The 20,877-nt window shown below is 32.6% G+C and overlaps 3 protein-coding genes across 4 annotated transcripts; 2 read left to right on the top strand and 1 right to left on the bottom strand.

The window, feature by feature from the left end:
* The first annotated feature begins 19 nt into the window (after positions 1 to 19).
* On the top strand, positions 20 to 939 carry LOC8262882 (calmodulin-like protein 30). The gene is given in 2 exon segments (XM_025158145.2): positions 20 to 280; positions 282 to 939. Coding segments are annotated over 2 exon segments (573 nt in total). The 5' UTR covers positions 20 to 181; the 3' UTR covers positions 756 to 939.
* Positions 940 to 1,479: 540 nt separating this feature from the next.
* Positions 1,480 to 8,193, bottom strand: LOC8262881 (cell number regulator 1). The gene is made up of 3 exons (XM_015722015.3): positions 7,804 to 8,193; positions 7,438 to 7,647; positions 1,480 to 1,715 (listed from the first exon to the last, which is right to left on the bottom strand). The coding sequence occupies exons 1-3, from the start codon at positions 8,027 to 8,029 to the stop codon at positions 1,639 to 1,641; spliced, it is 513 nt and encodes a 170-aa protein (XP_015577501.1). The 5' UTR covers positions 8,030 to 8,193; the 3' UTR covers positions 1,480 to 1,638.
* Positions 8,194 to 16,435: 8,242 nt separating this feature from the next.
* Positions 16,436 to 17,718, top strand: LOC8262879. Of its 2 annotated transcripts, XM_048376435.1 has the most exons (3): positions 16,436 to 16,824; positions 16,912 to 17,194; positions 17,346 to 17,718. In XM_048376435.1, exons 1-3 carry the CDS (start codon positions 16,691 to 16,693, stop codon positions 17,397 to 17,399), a joined length of 471 nt encoding a protein of 156 aa, XP_048232392.1. In that variant the 5' UTR covers positions 16,436 to 16,690; the 3' UTR covers positions 17,400 to 17,718. The 2 variants fall into 2 exon arrangements, with proteins under 2 accessions (XP_048232392.1, XP_002523565.1); XM_002523519.4 differs by having other exon boundaries at positions 16,436 to 17,194.
* The last annotated feature ends 3,159 nt before the right edge of the window (positions 17,719 to 20,877 follow it).

Genomic DNA, 20,877 nt, shown 5'->3' with positions numbered 1-20,877 from the left:
CTTCTTTAGTTTGATTATATTCTTCCGCGTTAAAGAATATAAAGTAAAGAAGAAAAAGAAGAAAAAGAAGAAGAAGAAGAAAAATAAAAAAGCAACCAAAGTTTTAGTTAAATATACAACCAAAAAATAGGTTCTTGAATCATCCAAGTCAGTTTAATTATCTTTCTTCCAATCCAAGAAAATGTCATCAAAAAATAAATACAGTTTTCCTTGTTTTCATGGTCTTTCCAGAAAAGCCTCATCAGTAAGACCAGCTCAATCAAAGATCTATAAGAGAAGAACAAACCTCTAGTTTGTCGTCACCCAAATCATTCCAACCCAATGGAGAAGAAATGAAGTGGGTTTTCTCCAAATATGACAGCAACAGAGATGGCAGGATTTCCCGTCAAGAATACAAGTCAGCCTTGAAAGCATTGGGGAAAGGAGCGGATGATGCTGAAATGGCTAAGGCATTTGAAGCTACTGATACAAATGGAGACGGGTTTATAGATTTTAAGGAATTCAGGGACATGATGAATAACTTGGAAGAGGGAGTGAAGAGTAATGACATTCGAAGTGCATTTAGAGCTTTTCATAGGGATAGTAGTGGGAAAATAAGTGCAGAAGAATTAATGGAGGTTTTGAAGATGATGGGAGAGAGGTGTAGCTTGGAATCCTGTCGAAAAATGATACGAGGAGTGGATAGTGATGGAGACGGTTTGATTGACATTAATGAATTTATGAACATGATGACTCGTACCATGAAGTCTTCATAAAGGTAGGAATTATGGGTTCAATCTTTGAGACTCTGATAATTGTCATGTAAGAGCAAGCTATTTAATCTAATTTCATGTTAATCACTCATCATTATCAACAAACAAAAATATAATTGTGAGGCTTTCATAACGTAGAAAGCCACCCCTGGCAATATTTTTTAATACGAATTTGTGTTTTGCATTATCTTTCAGAATTCATCTTTAGATGATTATCATATATGTTGTGTTTGGATATATGACTAGTAATTGGAGGATTTGATGATTAATACAGCAAAGTAACATTTGTTTAATTACGTAACTATGTCATTACAAAATTTTTTAAATGGTTCAGTTCGGGTTTGATGATAACAGTAAAAGCAACCCATCTCAACCAAGTCGTATTCTAGTTAACCCTCTTTGATTTACCTTTAATTCTTGTAACTCAAGAACAATATCATATTTTAGTATCTCATATAAATGTGGAGTAATTATACCAAAGGTTATTGTACTTTATATTTACTTTCAATTTCATTTTAATTTAATTTTTGTTTCGATTTAGTTTTTTCTACTAATAAGAGATTAAGACATTGTATTTCTATATTGCCAATCATTGACAGAGGCATCTAAATTAAATTAAAATTTAAGTAAAATAATTATAATTAAAAAAATAAATTGAGACTAAGTCTGGAATTCAGGGATCCTTAATAGAATTATCCCCTATGATTAAATGCAAAGGAGAAAAAGATTTAAGGAGAGGAAATTAATTCAGATTAGAAAGTAAGAAACTATATAAATTCATCAAGATTCAAGATGCGCAGAAGTGTGCACAATTCAAATAATGAAAGAAAAAAAAAAAAAAAAAGAGAAATGCTTCTTGTCCACATTGGTGGTGGTTGTAACATAGTCATCGGCTCATGCCACCACCTACAACAGGAGCAACTGTGATTCCCCTGCTTCGTCTATCCATGTTTGCCTGCCAACCTTCACATTCAGCACTGATTTTGTTATTGCACAACATGTACATGTCTCGTGAGTAGAACAACTAAATGAGCAATTCGCAACTGAAATCCCAGTGGACTAATTCATCCATGGAACAAAGACAGGACATTACAACTTGGTGCCATTTTAAACCCACAAGACTTGTGAACGTTATGTTTAAACTTGTTCTAGAGTCAATTTCAGTTAGTTTGTTGCTGGTCTTTAGGAGATAGTTATTTAGAAGGAGATAGTTATTTAGAAGTATATTTTTATGCAAAATAAACCATGCGATGAGGGATTGATTTAGTCATCCATAATACACGCTGTTAGGAGTTTCTTAGTTGCTGAATTTGTGTAACAAACTCCACTCTCAAGTTGTATAAGTAGGAGGTGGAGTTGAGTTTTTTTAAATATATTTATTTTTTAGATGTACTGTTGTTCCTCATATTGAATGCAGAAAGAATTTGCTTCAAACACTTATAACTTGTGCCTTTAATATTTTTTTAGTTTTTTTGTGAGTTCTTGAGTAATAGAAACGTTGGTTTATTCAACAGCTGGTATCAGAGCAAGGCAATCGAATTCACAAAATATGTCTCACCTTGAGATAGAAAACTCTAGATTGAGAGACAAGGAATCAACCACACACCCACCGAACAACAATTCTCCAACAGATAATGACAAGGATGGATCTGTGTCATTGAAGTATCCAATGCTGACTAGGAGTAATTATGCAGCATGGGCCATCAAGATGGAGGTGTTCATGATGGCTCAGGGAGTATGGGAGGCTGCGGAGGCTACAGGACCTGTTGAAACCAGGAAGGACAAGATGGCTCTTGCGGCCATTTATCAAGGCATAAGTGAAGATACTCTACTTCAGTTAAGCGCCAAGAAGACTGCCAAGGAAGCATGGAACATGCTAAAGACCATGAACCTTGGAGCCGAGAGGGTGAAGGAAGTCAGAACTCAATCATTATGGAGAGAGTTTGAAGCCATGAAGATGAGTGATGGAGACAATATTGATGATTTTACTGGAAAGCTTCAGATTGTTGTCAACAAGCTAAGAGGGCTAGGCAACACTATGGAAGAAGAACTGGTGGTGTAGAAGTTGCTGAGATCAACTTCATCAAAGTACTTACAAATTGCATCCATAATTGAGGAGTTTGGTGATCTAAAAACCAAGACCACATATGAGGTTATTGGATCACTCAAAGCTTATGAGGAGAGGATGCAAAGACATGGAGTAAAGGGAGATGAAACTGTTCTTCTCACCAGAGCAGAATGGAAGGCAAGAGAAGACAGTAAGTCTCAAAAGAAGAACTCCAGGGATCAAGGAAACAACAGCCGTGGAAGAGGCAGAGGAAGTGGTGGTTCTCAAAGGAAGGAGGAAGAACCTCAACAGAAAAGGAAGTTTGACAAGTCAAAGATCAAATGCTATGGCTGCAAGAAGATGGGTCATTTTGCCTCTGAGTGCTCATTCAAGGAGAAAGATGAGCAAACAAACTTGACAGAGAAAGATGATGAGCCTGCACTGCTAATGATTGAGACTTGTGAATTGATAAAATCACAAGCCTCACAGAATAAAGTAACTGAGCAGACTACAAGTGGAGGAGCCAACAAGGAGTCAAGTTGGTACTTTGACACTGGAGCAAGCAACCACATGACAGGTGACATAAGTTGTTTTACAGACATTGATCAATCCATTAGTGGTAAGGTCAGGTTTGGAGATGGCTCAGTTACTGATATACATGGGCTAGGGTCAGTGTTGTTCCAATGCAAAAATGGAGAGCACTTAACTTTGTCCAATGTGTACTATATACCAAAATTAAAGAGCAACATCATAAGCCTTGGGCAACTTGATGAAGCTGGCAGCAGAGTTATCATAGAGGAAGGTGCTTTGAGGGTCTATGATAGCAAAAACAGACTCATAATCAAGGTGAAAAGGCAGCATAACAAGCTCTTCATTGCAAACCTGGAGACAGCTCAAAAAATCTGTTTAGTGGCAAGCTTGACAGATAAGGCTTGGCTATGGCATGCCAGGTATGGTCATCTGAACTTTCAAGCTTTGAGAAGGCTAACAAGTCGAAAGATGGTGGAGGGAATGCCAGAAATTGCTCAAGTAACTAAGTCTGTGATGTCTGTATGATAGGGAAGCAATACATAACTGCATTCCCAGAGAAAGCAGTGTTCAAGGCAACACAAAAACTTGAATTGGTCCATGGAGACTTGTGTGGACCAATTACACCAGCTACACTAGGAGGTAACAAGTACTTCCTACTTCTTGTTGATGATTATTCATGTTTTATGTGGGTAACACTATTGAAAGACAAGAGTGATGCTTTTGAGGCTTTTAAGAAATTTAAAAGTCTAGTGGAGAATGAAGTTGCAGGAAAGCTAAAGTGTTTTAGGACAGATCGATGGGGAGAGTTCACTTCTCTTGAATTCAAGAAATTCTGTGATGATGAAGGAGTGAAGAGACACCTCACAATACCATATTCTCCTTAACAAAACGGAGTTGTTGAGAGGAGAAACCAGACTATCATGGAGATGGTAAGAAGCATCATGAAAACCAAGCAGGTGCCAGCTAAGTTCTGGGGTGAGGCAGTGAAAACTTCAGTGTACACTCTGAATAGAGCTCCAACAAAGAGTGTAGAAAAAATGACACCCTATCAAGCATGGCGTTGGAAGGCTCCAAATGTACAACATTTGCGTGTATTTGGGTGTCTTGCCCATGCCAAAGTGGTGTCACCTCATCTTACTAAGCTGGAAGACAGAAGCATCAAGACTGTTCTGCTTGGTTATGAGGATGGGTCCAAGGCTTACAGATTGCTGGATCTAATCAAAGAAAGAGTCATAGTGAGCAGGGATGTTGTATTTGAGGAAGAGAAAAGTTTGTCATAGTTGGATGATCAAGGAGCAGAAAAGACAAATTTTGGTGGGACTTTCACAGTCCAAGTAAGCCAAGAAGAACATAGAGGGAGAGATGCATATCAAATGCCAAGTTTCCATGAGGAAAATGAAGCTGTAACTCCTCCTCAAACTGCTCAAGTTTCTCCTCAAAGCACACCAAGGACAAGCTCTAGTTCAAGCTCGAGTGAAGGGCACCAGAACTTCAGATCTCTGCAGGAATTCTATGATGCAACTAGGGAAATAAATGAAGAAGCAGGATTGTGCTTCTTGTCTATTGAAGAACCCTCTACCTATACAGAAGCCGCTAAGAACAAGAACTGGAGAGAAGCTATGGCATTGGAGATTGGTTTCATACAAAAAAATAGGACCTGGGAGCTATATGACTTGCCAAAGAATTACAAGGCCATTGGTTTGAAGTGGGTCTTCAAGTTGAAGAAAGATCTAAAAGGGAAGATAATCAAGCATAAGGCCAGATTAGTAGCAAAGGGATATGTGCAGAAATATGGAGTTGACTACAAGGAAGTGTTTGCTCCAGTAGCAAGGTTGGAAACAGTAAGGGCTCTGCTTGCATATTCTGCACAAAGAAAGTGGGATGTCCATCATATGGATGTAAGAACGGCTTTTTTAAATGGAGAGCTAAAGGAAAAAGTGTATGTAGCACAACCAGAGGGGTTTGTAGATGAAGGCAATCCAAGCAAAGTGCTGAAGCTGCATAAAGCCCTGTATGGGTTAAAATAGGCACCAAGAGCTTGGAATGAGAAGCTGGATGAGTGTCTAAAGTCTCTGAGTTTCAAAAGATGTCTAATTGAGTATGCTCTGTACATGAAGAAGACAGGAGAAGATGTCACAATTGTGGGAGTGTATGTGGATGATCTCATCCTCACTGGCTCAAGTGCAGAATTCATCAAGAAATTCAAACAAGAAATGATGCAGAAATTTGAGATAAGTGATCTGGGGCTCCTGAGTTACTACTTAGGGATAGAGGTGAAGCAAAATGGAGAAGCTATAACATTGTGCCAGTCAGCCTATGCAAGAAAAATTCTTGAGAAAATAGGAATGACAGATTGCAACACTTGTCATATTCCTATGGAGCCAAGGTGCAAACTGAGCAAGTATGATGGAGAGCCATCAGTGGATGCAACCACGTACATGAGTATTATTGGAATCTTGAGATATCTGGTAAATACTCGCCCAGATCTTGCTTATTCAGTTGGAGTTGTAAGCAGATACATGGAGGCTCCAACCACTGCACACATGAGTGTTGTCAAGCAGATTCTGAGGTATGTAAGAGGAACACTTGATGTGGGCTGTGTGTACAGGAAAGACCAAGCAAATGAAGATTTGGTTGGTTACAGTGACAGTGACCTTGCAGGGGACACTGATGACAGGAAGAGCACAACCGGTGTGATGTTCCTCCTTGGAGAAAGTCCTATCACTTGGGTGTCACAGAAGCAGAGAATTGTGGCACTCTCATCATGTTAAGCTGAGTACATTGCAGCAACAGGGAGTGCTTGTCAATGGATTTGGCTCACAAGGCTGATGGAAAGTCTAAGAGGAGAAGACAAGTGAAGCCAATACTGAAAGTTGACAACAAGTCTGCAATTGCCTTGGCTAAGAATCCAGTTCACCATAAAAGGAGTAAACACATTGATACAAGGTATCATTTCATTCGTGAATGTGTTGAGAATGGTGATGTTAAGCTAGAGTATACTAAGACAGAAACTCAACTAGCTGATATCCTGACAAAGCCACTTGGAAGACAGAGATTCCTTGAGCTGAAGGATAAGATTGGTGTGAGCATCATCAAAGGTAAACAAGTTTAAAGGAGTGAATGTGAACGTTATGTTTAAACTTGTTCTAGAGTCAATTTCAGTTAGTTTGTTGCTGGTCTTTAGGAGATAGTTATTTAGAAGTCTATTTTTATGCAAAATAAACTATGTGATGAGGGATTGATTTAGTCATCCATAATACACGCTGTTAGGAGTTTCTTAGTTGCTGAATTTGTGTAACAAACTCCACTCCCAAGTTGTATAAGTAGGAGGTGGAGTTGAGTTTTTTTAAATATATTCATTTTTTAGATGTATTGTTGTTCCTCATATTGAATGCAGAAAGAATTTGCTTCAAACACTTATACCTTGTGCCTTTAATATTTTTTTAATTTTTTTGTGAGTTCTTGAGTAATAGAAATGTTGGTTTATCCACCAGGACTAACTTAGGCTAACAAAAAGGAGCAGAAATGCTCATTATTCAGGGCTTTCTTTACTTTTTGCCAGAAAGTCAGCTGCCCAATTCCTAGATCTATTGACACAATGACACTAACAGAAATACTAGAATTCAGACCTTCAACTAACTGTAAGGAATCATCAAGAATTGGGTTGACAGGGAGTTTGCTTTAACTATGTTGACCAGTTTCTTTGCCAAGTTTCTAGAACCTAGACAGTCTGCCTTGGACCGAACTAGACAGATACAATATGTACAAGAATAGGCATATGATACCGCTCGCCTAACAGCTTGTTTCTGTGGCTTTTTGACAAAAATTATTGTTCTATTACCAAAGAGTTCATATTCATGCATTAAGCTCAACAAGAGACCATCAAATCATGAAACCTTTTCAAGTACTTCTGTGTTAGTGTTTTGAAAACTTGATGCTCTCAGGGCCCACTCACCGTCCGCTTCCTAGGAGGTAATTTCATTAACAGAAAGACATATGCCAATATTGACATCGAGACATCTCTTGATTCAATCCATTAAGCCTAGGCTAATAGAAAGAAATCGATATGCATATATATGAATGGATAAAAAAGAGAGGTTTGCTTACCAATCCCCATATCAAAACCACGATTCTTGAGCTCTCTATACTCTTGACAAAGTGCACATGGCTGACAAAGGAAGTGAACCAAGCAATCCGCACAAGGTGCCTCTTCCAAGTCGTATTGTCCTCGTAATCTTGGTCTATAGAAGCAGGAGTACAGGCATGGTAAGCCTGTAAAACCTAGTAGAGCATAAACCGCACCACTTGCTGCACAAGCTACACCATAAAAGAACACCGAATCAAAATATATAAGCTCTCGTGATATCATCTTATTGAATTATAAAGAACTTTCTGTTTATTTCAGGAAGAAAAGAGAAAAGGAATGTACATTAAAACCTTGTTATATACACAATTAAATACGTAAATGCTTACTTATTGAACCCTTGTTGACTATCTCAGCAATCTGTCCAAAGGTAATGCAAGGACACATGCAGGTAACGAAACAATTTGCTGGGTCATCGCAACAGTGGCAAAGGCCGGTGGACCACCGTGTTCCGGTGGGATTAGCGGAGGAGATATATGGAGGTTGGGTGGTGTGGATGTTCATGGCATAGCCTTGAGATGGATACTTTGCCCTGCCTTGATATGGAGGATACATTTCTTTCTTTCTTTCCAGTTGTTGGCTTGAACAATGTGAAGGGAACTAGTTACAAGAAATCTTGTAGTTGAAAAAGAAACAAATCTTGGAAAAGCTTAATAGCTTAGTTTCAATTGTCCTCCATGTTATTGCTTCAAATGTATGTCCAAGATTGAGCTGGCAATTCCATTAGCTAGCTTTGACCATATATAGGCTATTAAATTTTGTTCAAGTTTTAAGCTCAAATTCTCTCATGTTAATTCTCTTGTCATTTTAAGTTAATTAAATTTTTTTTTTAAAAAAATCCCATTAGAATATTCTTGAAAAATATCAGAACTCCTAAGTTGAGGTTGGGTGAAGTACCTTACATTAATCTTCACTCCTTTAAATTAACTGAATTCGAAATTAGAATAAACAACATAAAACTTTTCCTTATTGTGATCAGAAAATACATTTAAATGGTTGTTTAAGCTTAATGATTTGGTTTTCAAAGCTAATTAATATGTTGGCACTTGATTGTGAGCTGGTTGAGATATTTGAATAAAACAGTTGTAATAAAAATTGGGATTTGATGTTAAGCTCATAAATTAAGAGAAACCCGACATCGCCCACGTGAAGTTGAGACATGAAGTTGGATACGATGAGATTGTGTAGTAGTTTTATACAACTGCAAATGTGGAAAAGAAAGAGACGATAGAACCTACTTGCTTTTACTTACATTTATATTTTACTTAAATTACAAGGTTTGGCTTGTACTTGAGAGCTATAAAATTAGGTCGATTTTGTTTTTCAAAGAAAAAGATTTCATTTATAAGAAGCAGTAATAATATTATCAGAAATTGGAATTAAAAAAAAAAACTTTAAAAGAATTTTCATAATGCACTAATCATATCTACTGTAAAAAGAAAAAAGAATCTATTATTTTGACAAACACAACATCTTAATAGCATTTGGTATTCAATTTGCAAGTTTATTTGCTTTGGGGTGGGTCCAAGTAATTAAGAGAAATATGGTATATATATATATATTGGACATAGGATATATGATAATATATATATCTTGGAATAGCTAAATTAAAGAATCTCTGGAATCAAGGACTGATCAAACTATTTATCCGTTTCTTGGTTGGTTTAATACTTGGCCACGATATTCCACTATCACTGGTCTATTAATTCTGGCAAAAGCTTAATGTTTCAGGAATAAAGTTGCCAGAAAAGATAGTATGGTTGCACTGACAGAAGATGCCCGTAAAAGAGAAAAGGAAAAGGCTGCCCATGTCAAATTCAAAATACGTAGATTCTATCCTCCACTAATAAAAACCCACTTGAACATTACCCCACGCCATGATCCTTGGCTCCTTTACTAGATTTCTGCACAAATTTGCATTTACTACTGTTACCTGCACCCCAGCGAATTCCACATCAGGAAGCAAGAAAGCTAGAGATGGCGATTATGTGCTGTGTTCAGGTGCAACCTAGCCATGACATGTCCGTCAATGAATTCAAGGCGTGGCTCCGGCAATTCGACATCGACCACGACGGCCGTCTCAGCCGGGAAGACCTAAAAGAGGCACTTCAGAGCATGAGTATTTGGTTCGCTTGGTGGAAGTCTAGGCAAGCAATGAAAGAAGTTGATACTGATCGAAATGGCCTTATAGACAATCCCAAAGAAATAGAAAAGCTTATCAAGTATGCTCAACAACGTTTGCACATGAAAATTCATGAAAATTAGCCGTAAATTATGTTCAAGAATTTAAGGTTATACCCTGTCCTACGCATGGTTTCTGCAAGTTCTAAATAATTTTTGTGATCTTATTATATATGGAATTTGCTTCAGTTTCATCTCTTATATACATATATATTTTTATTTTTCTCTTCAAATATTGGGGTGTATATGACAAGATGTATACTATTATCTTGGTCCTTTGTAACTTTGTAATCAAATTGTCAAAGACTTTGCCTTGTGTCGAAAATAATAACATATTTTTGATTGTATGTGTGCTTCGAGAAAATTGTACAAATATATGCCATGCCGCATTCCCCAGAAAGACATACCCAGAAAATATCATTTCTATTGAACTAATACGAATATCCAATGAGCTATAAAAACCTAATCCACAATCGACTTCAAGAGCTTGAACTAATGCATATTCTAACAAAATTTACTAGTAAGGACCTGTTAGATTACTACTAAATATTGCATTAAATGAGATTTAAGTAATTTATTTATCTAAATTAACATTAGAGTATAATTAAATATAATATTTTTCACTAACCTATGAAAGCAACACGCAAAATCTGGATAAAAGTTCAGGCCAACATTTCTCAAAAGCCATACCCAACAAATTCAGGTTTATTATGGATTACAGGGCCTCTCCACGTCAGGCCCAAATTCCATTCCCTTCTAGCTTTAGACTTACAAATTTTATATTTAGTTTAATTTTAATTATAAATTTTAATATATTTATTTAAATCATTCAATTTTTATTTTTATTACTATTTTATTTTATTTTCAATAAAGAGGTGATATGTTCTATTTCTCTCTCTTAATTATTTTTATATTAGCTATTACATATTAATTTTTTATTACAAAATTACTAAATTAAAATAAATAGAATTAATTAATTTCTTATAAATAAAATAAAATAAAGTCATAGTGCAGCGGCCATTTAATTGCATCACCAATAAGGACTTGGTATGTAACGTTTTTTTTCTTTTAATTACTCTTTTTTACAGTCTATTTTTTTTACATGTCACTTTTCTTTGACAAGTGATTGAATTAAAAGATAATTAAAATCAAATAATTAAGATAAATTAAATTAATTTTCTATGATCAACTAAAATTAAATCGAAAATTCAATCATCATTTATATGATTATTTTGATTTTATTTTGTAAAATATGGATGCTTTATTAGTGTTGTTAATTATAGATTTACCGTGAATTTAGTTAGTTATGTTGTAGATGATGTTGCATAATGTAGATTTTTCTTTTTGATTAACATAAAAAATCTATTAAATAAATTTCAACAAAAAATTCCTTAAATAATTGTAAGGTTAGTGGCTTGTTTTGGTTGGCATAAGCAAATAATAGAACAGGGCTTAAAGGATAAATGCATTAGGTGAAATTTTTTCTGGTGAATATAAAGGGATGGCTACCTTCTCCACAATAAATAAATAAGTAAATATTTATTATTTTATTTATTTAAATTAAAAGTAAAGTAATATTTTTTATTATATAAAACAAAAGAAATTAACATATTTTTAAATTATTGAACCAAGCTAAACAAAAAAACCAAATATTATATGAAATCTTATTCTTCTAGTAATTTATTAATTATATTTACATTTAAATCATTATTAAAATAAACAAGAACTTATTTATTTAATCAACAAATAATTATTTATTATTCACATGTAAATTTATAATAAACTAACAAAGTAATATTTTCATGGCAATATATTTTTTTAAGCAATTGATCATTGTCTAGTTAGAAAATGAATTATGTATTATTTAAAGTGAATTTATAATAAATCAATAAAAATAGGATTTAGTGAAATATTCCTTAATAAACTGAGAGTTGGGTAGTTAAATTAGTTAAAGGAGATAAGTGATATATTACAGTCTATGCAATTTTCCGGATCCGTTATTCTAATTCCTCACCTTCCTCTCATTCTCCACTCTATTTTTACTCCAAACAAAGCCTTAGTTGGATTTCGATTTATAATTATTTTAAACAATTTGATTTTCGATTTTATCGAACCGACCGTGCTCAAACAGTGGAAGAGATTTTGATTGATTGATTGATTAAAAAAGGGTTTGACCGGTCCTCATACGCAGCCATATAATGGTTTTGAGGGTATATACCACGTGGCATTACCCCATTTGACTGCAAAAGTTCTTACCATGTGAGTGACAGCCCATGTCCTTTAGCTACAAGTTAAAAGTTTATGAATATCAAACTCTTCTTTTTATTCTTTCCCCACTCTCGCATCTTCCTTCAATAAACTCCTCTTACAATAATAATAATAATATTATTTATTAACCATCTTATCAAAATATTTATTCTTACCTGAAAATTATTATATAATTACTATGTACATAATGCACCAAGCTTACTGAATCATATTTCAATTTCTATTGTGATAACCAAATTCTTTATTTATAGATCCCATAAAAAAATATTCGAGATCTCATTCTTCGTATTCCTCCATAAAATTCATCTACCAAGATGGTGAGTCATGATCTAAAATCATGCCAAAGCATAGCCAATAAATATTCATGTATTACCTCTTGTTAGTCCTGAGAGACGAGACACAGGAGGCATGAACCTTTTTTCTTTTTTTACAGAATTGATAATATTTTTTAAAATAATTACCAGCCAAAAAAAGTAATTACTTTTAAAATGACAGTTGGAATAATATTATCTCCTATTTATTTAAAACACAAATATCTCGACATCAGAATTAAACTCCATAATTAATCCAAGATTACATTTACTTTGCCAACTAATTACTCGTACTTAATTAGACACCCCATATCTATTATTATCTTATTATATTGCTACACATTATATATGCCCTTGGAAACCTGTAATCTATATTTTCTTTTAACAATTTAAATATATAAAAAGAGAAAAATAGGAATAAATGAAAAATATCCATATAATAACTAACTTAAAATTTATATTTGAGTAAGTTTTATTTTAGCTACTCAAAGGTGGAATGCTGTCTTTCATAATAATATAATAAATTAGAAATTCGTGCAGTGACAGCCCTAATTCATCTAAAGAAAGAATTCTTCAAGTCATATCATGAAGATATAGGACATGAGACAGAAATTCAAATCCATTTATCCTTTTTATCTTATGACCAAAAAAAGAAAAAAAAAAAAAAAGGAAAAGTTTGTAGTAAAGTAAATACAAGTGACTCTGTTTTCTCTCTTCTCACACTTGGCTTGTTTCTGCATTTTGCTGAGTGCATGTGTAGTGTAAGGTCCCTTATTTCATAAAGAAAGAACTTGCAAGAGAAAAACGACAAAGTTTTTGCAGGCTTAATGTAAAGTCTGCAAATGATCTTGCAAAAATGAACCCTGAATTTGCTGAAACTTTTCTCAATTGGTCCCAAGAATTATTAAAAATCGAATAAAACTCAATTATGTTTTCACAAGAAAATTACCCTTTTTTTTTCTGTAATTTTCATGCTTGAATATACAGTTGAATGATTAGGGTGTTTCTATTTAAAACGAAACAAGAAACTTTCTACTCTCTACTTCCTCTCAAGAAGAAGAAGAAGAAGAAGAAAGAAGAAGGAAGAAGAGGTCTACTACTTACTGCACGTGCCCACGTGATATATCTCTTGCAGAAAAGCAACTAGTTGGAAGAAGACATAAATGCCTCATTATTGCCCCTTCCTTCAATTACATTACAATGTGTACACTTCCTTACTCAAGTACCATATCTCTTCTTTAATCTTAAAAAACAAAAGATTGAGAAAAAAAAAAAAAAAACCTAAGAACTGGGAACTGCATTGTCAATGCCATGTCAATAAATCACCTAAAAAAATAATGGATTATTTAAAAGAAACAAAAGAAAACTCATTTAAATTTGTTGTACAATAGAGAAATGACAACAAATTGCAGTGTGGGTTTGTGTCATAATATAATATCTTTATGTAAAATGTAGGAGTTTGCTTGTTTATGGATAGTGGCCCTAATGTAAATTGTAATAGCCTAAGAAGCCTTCCACAAACAAACAACTTATTAAATAAGGTTAATTAGTTTAAAACAAACAACACCAAATCCAACTGTATATTACTGATTATTTATTTATTTATTTTTTCTTTTAAAAAAAAAAGATAAAATTAAAAAATTAAAAGAGTGAAGGGAGGATCACGTGGTCCCATTTAAGGATGGGTATCTGCCAGCTCATAAATTACTTTACAATACAAGTCAAAGGGATGGTCAAAATAGCCCAATGCATGCCACCCCAACCCTTCTGGACACTGCCAAACTGTCACACTATGCTTCTTCCTCTTACTCTTTAATAATAAGAATTAGTATTTTTCTATCTAACAAAGAAAACAAACAAAAGGATATTATAATTAGCTAAAAACAGTAAAAGCAATTTACTTATAAAAAAAGCCTAATGTCCCAATATCCCCATTTTTAAATAATACCACTGCCACTCACTCCTATTGCTTTCTTATGCCTGCAATGGAAACTGTTTTATCATCACTTCTTTCTCTGCCCTCTTCCCCTATTTCTTCATTACCATTTACTCCCATTGCTTGCCTCCACTTAATTTTAGCATCCTATTTTTTTTTTTTTAATTTTGATTTTTCTACTGTTTTCACTTTTCTTTAATTTTATAATTTTGAGGGTTTCTAAATTTCCCATTCCATCAAATACAGACTTTTCTTTTTTGTTACATTTTGATGCTGGAGCCAACTCAATCGAAAAAACTTAATCAATTCAATTTTGGTCATTAAACTTAATATTAATATTCAAACCCAATTAGAATTAATATGTATTAAGTTAGAGTGAAAACTTTAATTTTTATAATGGTTATGATCTTAATTTTTAATAGAATATAATAATTAATTAGTAACTATTACTTGTTTAATCTTTCATTTTAGTACAACATATCATACTTTTTAAGAATCTCAGTCATTAATTAACTTGACATCAATATTAATTTATTTTTGAGATTTTAAAAGTAATATACCTAAAATAAAAAAGAATTTGACCATTGTTAATAATTTATTTGCTAAGAAATAAAAAAAAATGTATATGATAAATTAATAGAAAATAGAATATTTTAAACTCATAATTAATATGAACTTTTCATATTTTTATCAAAATAATAGCAAATAAAGTGTATTATTCTCATAAATTGATATCTTAAAATATACAGAAGAAGACTAAGTATCAATTTAAATATACTCTTAAATGCCGAAATTTTATATTTTAATTTTTAAAAATGTTTTTGACTAAGTTTCTTAGGCAATAGGACTATATCAAGTTAAGACTTAAAAACTTGTTTTATTTTGATACCAAGTGCTTTCTTTGATTTTAACAATTAGTACTAAGTTTAAGGACTATATTGAAACTCTTTTTTTTTTCTTAATTCAGTCCTTTCACTAAATTAACGGACAATAAAGTCTAATAGCATAAAAATTGATGCAATTAAAACTCAAGAAGAACAAAAATATTAATAAATTTATAACTCTGAGGATTGGAGTTATTTACTCTTTATGTTAACCTTTCAAGAAAACATGCATTTATACATTAGTCTGATTCTGTAGTTCCAAGAACCTTCCTTTGAGTGTCATGATTATTCCCACCATTTTTAAAGAGGCCAAAGGCCAAACTGGCCTGAAGCTTAAGGCTAGGATCAATTACCCCTTAACCTTTATCTGCAGTCAATTAAATTAAACTTTTTTGTTTCAATTGTGGAAACTTTGAAGATTCTAGATTATATGAAGTTATTGAAAAATAGATTTTCATAACTGAAAAAATATCATAGATTAATCAAAATTTATAATTATCTAAAACAATTAATTTTTTTTGAATTTATTTATAATAAGACGCTTTCTGAAAAATAGAAAATATATATTAAACTTGCTTCTGAAAATTATTGGAAAATAACACAGTGATGATGATGGCAATAAATATTACATATTTTATATTATTTTAATATTTTACAAAAAATTTAAATATAATTGTATTTATTTATATTTGGTAGATGGTAAAATATCTAATATTAATAGAAACATTAAGTTTTTTTCATGAAATTATTAAAATAATATAAAAAGAACATACGGTATATATATGTCATTGTTATTATTATTTTATTAATTTCTACAAGAAAGTCGAATATTGGAAACTAAGAATATTTATAATTCAAACCTAATTTCTTTCATTTAATATTCATTTAACTTTGAAAAAAATTAAAATTTTACGTAAAATATTCATTTTCACTAATTCTCACTATGTTAAAGGTGATCATCAATAAAATTTGTATAATTACAAGTATTTAAAGGCCAAGTTGGAAAGTTAGCTCAAATAAACTCAAAATGGAAGTACCTTGTGAAAAATAAAATAAAATTGACTCAGATAAAAAAAAAAAAGAGAGATCCATTAGACGAGGTTTAGCTTTTTATTTTGTTTCCCTAATGATATTTTATGATAAACTTGTTTTTCTTGTTTTTCTCAACAGAATATAGAAGCATAAGTGAGTTTCTTGGTAACTTCACCTACACATGTATCGGCAAAAACTGTAAAAAAATAATAAGAAGAAGTAAGTTAAGAGACTGTGACTTGAAGAAAATGAGCTAGCATCATTGAATACCAATTAACATATCATGACAAAAACATCACTATCATGGTCATGCCATGCATTGCATATATGAAAGAAATGAATTCAAAAGAATCACTCGCTCTTAATTCTATCTCTGCTCTACTCTAGCTGCCTTTCTTCTTCCTCTTCTTCTTCTTCATCTTCTTCTTCTTCTTTTTGAATATAAATATGAACACTACTTGGTGTGTTGAAACAGTGCATGAGGGTCCCTTTCTCAAATTTATAATTGTTTAGTATTAGGGTTTTCTTTCTTTTGTATTATTTCTTTCTCATTTTTGTTTGTTTGTTTGTTCCTTTCTTTGTCTCCATGGTGTTTTGAAATCCCATGGCATGTTTAGACATGTACAACTCAGAGCATCAAGGTCAATACTGCCCTCCAATTAGTCCGAGAATCTCTTTCTCTAATGATTTTGCTGATTCCCAACAAATTATCAAGCAAGAAAGGAGCTCATCCTCAAGGTCAGAAGCTCCAGTTTCTACTGACTTTGAATTCTCAGTGACTAACTATTCGATGATGAGTGCTGATGAGCTTTTCTTTAAGGGTAGGCTTCTTCCATTTAAAGATAATGGCAATAACAATAAGAGTAACCAAATGCAAAGGACTATTAGAGATGAGCTTCTTGTTGATGACGATGATGGTTACCATGGAGTCTCACATAGACCACCTAAAGGTTCTTCAACAAGATGGAAAGGTCTTCTTGGTCTTAAAAGAAGCCACATTGGGTCCAAGAAAGTTGATAAGAGCAGCTGTGATGGTTCTTTTGGTTTTGATCAAAATAGAAGGCTTGGTTTTGCTCATGAGGAAATGGATGTTGGCAAGAGTTCACAGGTTAGAAAAAATAAAACTAGCTAGTCCTTTTTCTTGAAAAAAATAAAATTATTTTGAAGAATTGAATTCTTGCCACCAAAATTTAATCTTTTTCTGTTTGTTGTTTCTTTGTGAGTTGTTCTTTATTCGGGTTCGTGTTTTCATGTTGCAGGAGCTTTTAAGTGAAGGAGGATCAAGTCATAGAGATGTGGAGATTGGGATATAGAGAGAGGTGAAGCAATTTTTTTTAGGAGAAAAATGGTGATGAAGTTTTCTTCTAATTTTAATGGAGGCTTAGCTTGGAAGAATTTTATTTAATTAGAGATCTTAATTTTGTTTTAGTGGGTATCTTTCAAACTTTGATTGACCTTAATTTCTGTTATGTTTTTGGAGTTCTATAATCTCTTTTATTAATCCTATTTGGATCTCCCACAAGTAGTTGGTGCTATTGGCTGTTTTCCCATTGTACAAATTAAATGTTTGCAGTTGATCATGAAGAACTTAAGTTCTTGTATCTTGTGGAAGCACTGATTGTTAGATCTGTACTCTTTTTTTTTTTTAATTAATTAATCTTTGTTTCTTTATTTCCAAAAAATAAAAAATAAAAACAACTTGGATCTGTTCATGTAATGGATTTAGCTTTAACTTGGATCTGCAAGTTCATGTCGTTATCTTTTGGAAGGTGTAAAATATTCCTTTTTGCCTTACAAGATGTAGAAAAAGAGAGATTCTTCTCTTATATAAGTGAATAACCAAGAAAAGGGTTTTTCTATTTTATTTTATTTTAATTATGAGATTTTGTATTACTTGAAGAACAACTTCCCAAATAAATGCTGCAAAGTTATTTCTTTAATTTTCCCTTTTTGAGTGTATGTTTCAATATATTTGTGGAAATCTCAGTATATATTTTGGTTGACGATGATAATTAATGAAGAAAAAGAATCAATGTAGATTTTTTTTTTTTGAGTTATTTTTCTGATATATTACTGTATAAATATCCGATGACCAAACTATTAATTCAACAACCAAAAATCAGTACTATGTATGATATAATATATAGTTCTTTTAGCTGAGATAATATCTAAATTGGCATCAAGAACATGGGACTAAGGATTCTTCATTGTAAATGATATAATCTCAGTTCATTTATTAAAAAAGAGATGGTTCTAATATCTAAATGATATAATTAGTTTTAATAATATATATATATATATATATATATATATATATATTAGTCATTTCTTATTTCTTTTTTATGTATAATTCGATTCATTCATATATTCTTATGTCTTAAAATGCTGCCATTTTAAAAAACTACTACAAAACGTTTTTTTAGATTAAATTGTCATATACTATAGTTTATGTTAGTTTGTTTTTGAATCACGTATCTATCATATGGGTTCTATTCTAATATCACCTGTAATGATTCAAAATCTAATCAAATAAAATATTGTTTGCTATGATCCTCTCGTCTCGCGATTTTATTCCCTTAATAAATCTAAAATTTTGTTAGAAGGTCATATGTTCTAAAATTTCTTTATATCCAACATATTTTAATTCTAAATTTCCTCTAACTCCTAAATTAAATAACTAAAATACACCTTGTATTATTATTCTAATTCATTATATACATATTATCAATCATGTCATATTCTAATATGTAATTTAATTTATTCATGTATCCGCTGTCACAAAACAACTAGGTTATTAATAAAATCAATAATGATCTTAGCATCACATCTAAAAAATGAAAAAATTCCAACTCATGGTCTGAGCACAAATTACTGCTTCCCTCGTAGTTAAACATTGAAGGACAGATGAATCATGAGTTCCTAGAACAATAAATTCTTGAGGCACAAATTAATCACAATTTATTATTTGAATTGGTGATATCTGACAACTAAGCCCAGTCCGTCTTAATCCAATTCAAGGGAGGGGGCTTTTTTGAAATACGATCAAAGATGGAGGACTCTTTGAATGTTTGTGTTGAAAGTGAATAGAAACTTATAGTATATTTATTAAATTTAAAATAGAGACTGAAATTTGAGTTTCCAAATACAGGGTCTGTTTAGAATCATTGTTGTGTTCAAAAAGTAAATCTGGATATTTTAATTTAATATTGATTTTTTTTTAATTTTTATAAACTGCTTTTTTCAAATTTTTTAAAAAAAATTCATCAATTTACATATATTTTTTTACATAAATAAACTCAAAAAATAATATAAAATAAAAATTGAATCAATGTCAAATACAAATATAGATAGTCGAATCAACTATCTCCTTTACATTTAAAAAATAAAGAATCTATTAGAGTTATATTTTACAAAATTATTCTTTAAAATAAAAAGTATAACATATATGGATAATGACTTAAAAATTATTGGTCATATTTCTCTTTAGTTTCTTATTATGAAATCTCATAAATATTAAATTGTGATTTCTTTAAAACTATTGAAAAATGACTTTAGAGGTGGACTTGAGCATCCCGGCTAGGCTATGCTACTCTCATAGCACCTGACGTTATCAGACCCACCAAAATGTTATTAATAAAAAAAGAAAAAAATACAAGAAACAAGCAAAAGGAAAACAATCAAGAAAATCTAGTGTCCTTAGATCTGAAAATCATGAGCTAAAGAGGTGGAAGTAGAAGTTGGAGGTTGGGAACCACCATGCCTCTCGATCAAGGAGAATCGCTTGTTCGAGTCGGCCTGTCAGCAACACCATTAACTACCCTCGTGGTAAATTTGAGAAGCAACAGAATTGCATGGGAGAGATAGGATCGAGACACCTAGACCAATCCGATAGGATGTACTTAAAAAGGTGGACAACATAAGTTTGAGTCACTTTCTAACTAAATATTGTGCTAATCATATTCCTAAGCTTTATTAATTTCTAAATTGTAGCCTCCAAATTTGCTTCAAAAGCAAAACCATTGCCTAAAGGAAGGGCAAAAGAACCTTTAATAGAACCTCTGCAATTCCGAAACACTCTACTTGCACCTGAAGAACCAGGAGCTCTTCGAGCAGACCCATCCGTATTAAGCTTCAACCAACCCAGGTGAGGAGGTTGCTAAGTAACACACAAAATAGATGGAGTCTTAATAGGAATAAAAGCAACATAAAGCATCTTCAAAGTTAAAAGCTCATATTGAGATTTATATGCGAAGCCGACCTTGAACATTTCACACTCTTTAGTTGCTTTGTTGATAAATCGCAGCAGCGAGACAAAGATAGACTTATACATATTTGCAAAAGCAAGTTGGTTGGTTTCTAGCAATGCCATATAGCCCAGAAAACTAGAGCAATGGATGTAATAAAGAGAGGTTTGATTTGAGAGCTGAAAGAGTGACATCTGGCCGCATTAAAAAGCTCCCAAAGAGTGCAGCCCGACACTGGACTCCGAATTCTAAAACACTCCCCAAGAACTGTCCATAGACTAATGGAATAAGGACATTCTACAAAGACATGCGTGGTGCTTTCATAAGTATGCCAACACAATCTGCAAAGCCGAGCAATGTACATACCCTAAGCTCGCAAACTGTCATCAGTAGAAACCTTGTTGAATACTATTTTCCAGCAGAATAGAGATCTAGAAGGAGGTAAATAAAACTTCAAACTAGCTTCACACCAGTCCTTCGGAGTTTAGGAGTGGCGAAGAAACTCATTGATTTAGAAGTAACTTTCCCATCTGTTGAACCGGAACAA

This window comes from Ricinus communis, chromosome 7, assembly GCF_019578655.1.
Source record: "Ricinus communis isolate WT05 ecotype wild-type chromosome 7, ASM1957865v1, whole genome shotgun sequence".
NCBI classification, from domain to species: Eukaryota; Viridiplantae; Streptophyta; class Magnoliopsida; order Malpighiales; family Euphorbiaceae; genus Ricinus; species Ricinus communis.
Note: the sequence above shows the minus strand (reverse complement) of the source record. Positions and strands in the feature narration are given on the sequence as shown.

What these genes read in the sequence shown, in the direction of transcription:
- LOC8262881 (XM_015722015.3), bottom strand. Translation starts at nt 8,029, where the DNA reads ATGTATCCTCCATATCAAGGCAGGGCAAAGTATCCATCTCAAGGCTAT. An exon ending in AGTCAACAAGGGTTCAATAA is followed by an intron (nt 7,648 to 7,803) that starts GTAAGCATTTAC and finishes TTTATGGTGTAG; the next exon opens with CTTGTGCAGCAAGTGGTGCG. An exon ending in TGGTTTTGATATGGGGATTG is followed by an intron (nt 1,716 to 7,437) that starts GTAAGCAAACCT and finishes CTGAATGTGAAG; the next exon opens with GTTGGCAGGCAAACATGGAT.
- LOC8262879 (XM_002523519.4), top strand. Translation starts at nt 16,691, where the DNA reads ATGGCATGTTTAGACATGTACAACTCAGAGCATCAAGGTCAATACTGC. An exon ending in ATGTTGGCAAGAGTTCACAG is followed by an intron (nt 17,195 to 17,345) that starts GTTAGAAAAAAT and finishes TTCATGTTGCAG; the next exon opens with GAGCTTTTAAGTGAAGGAGG.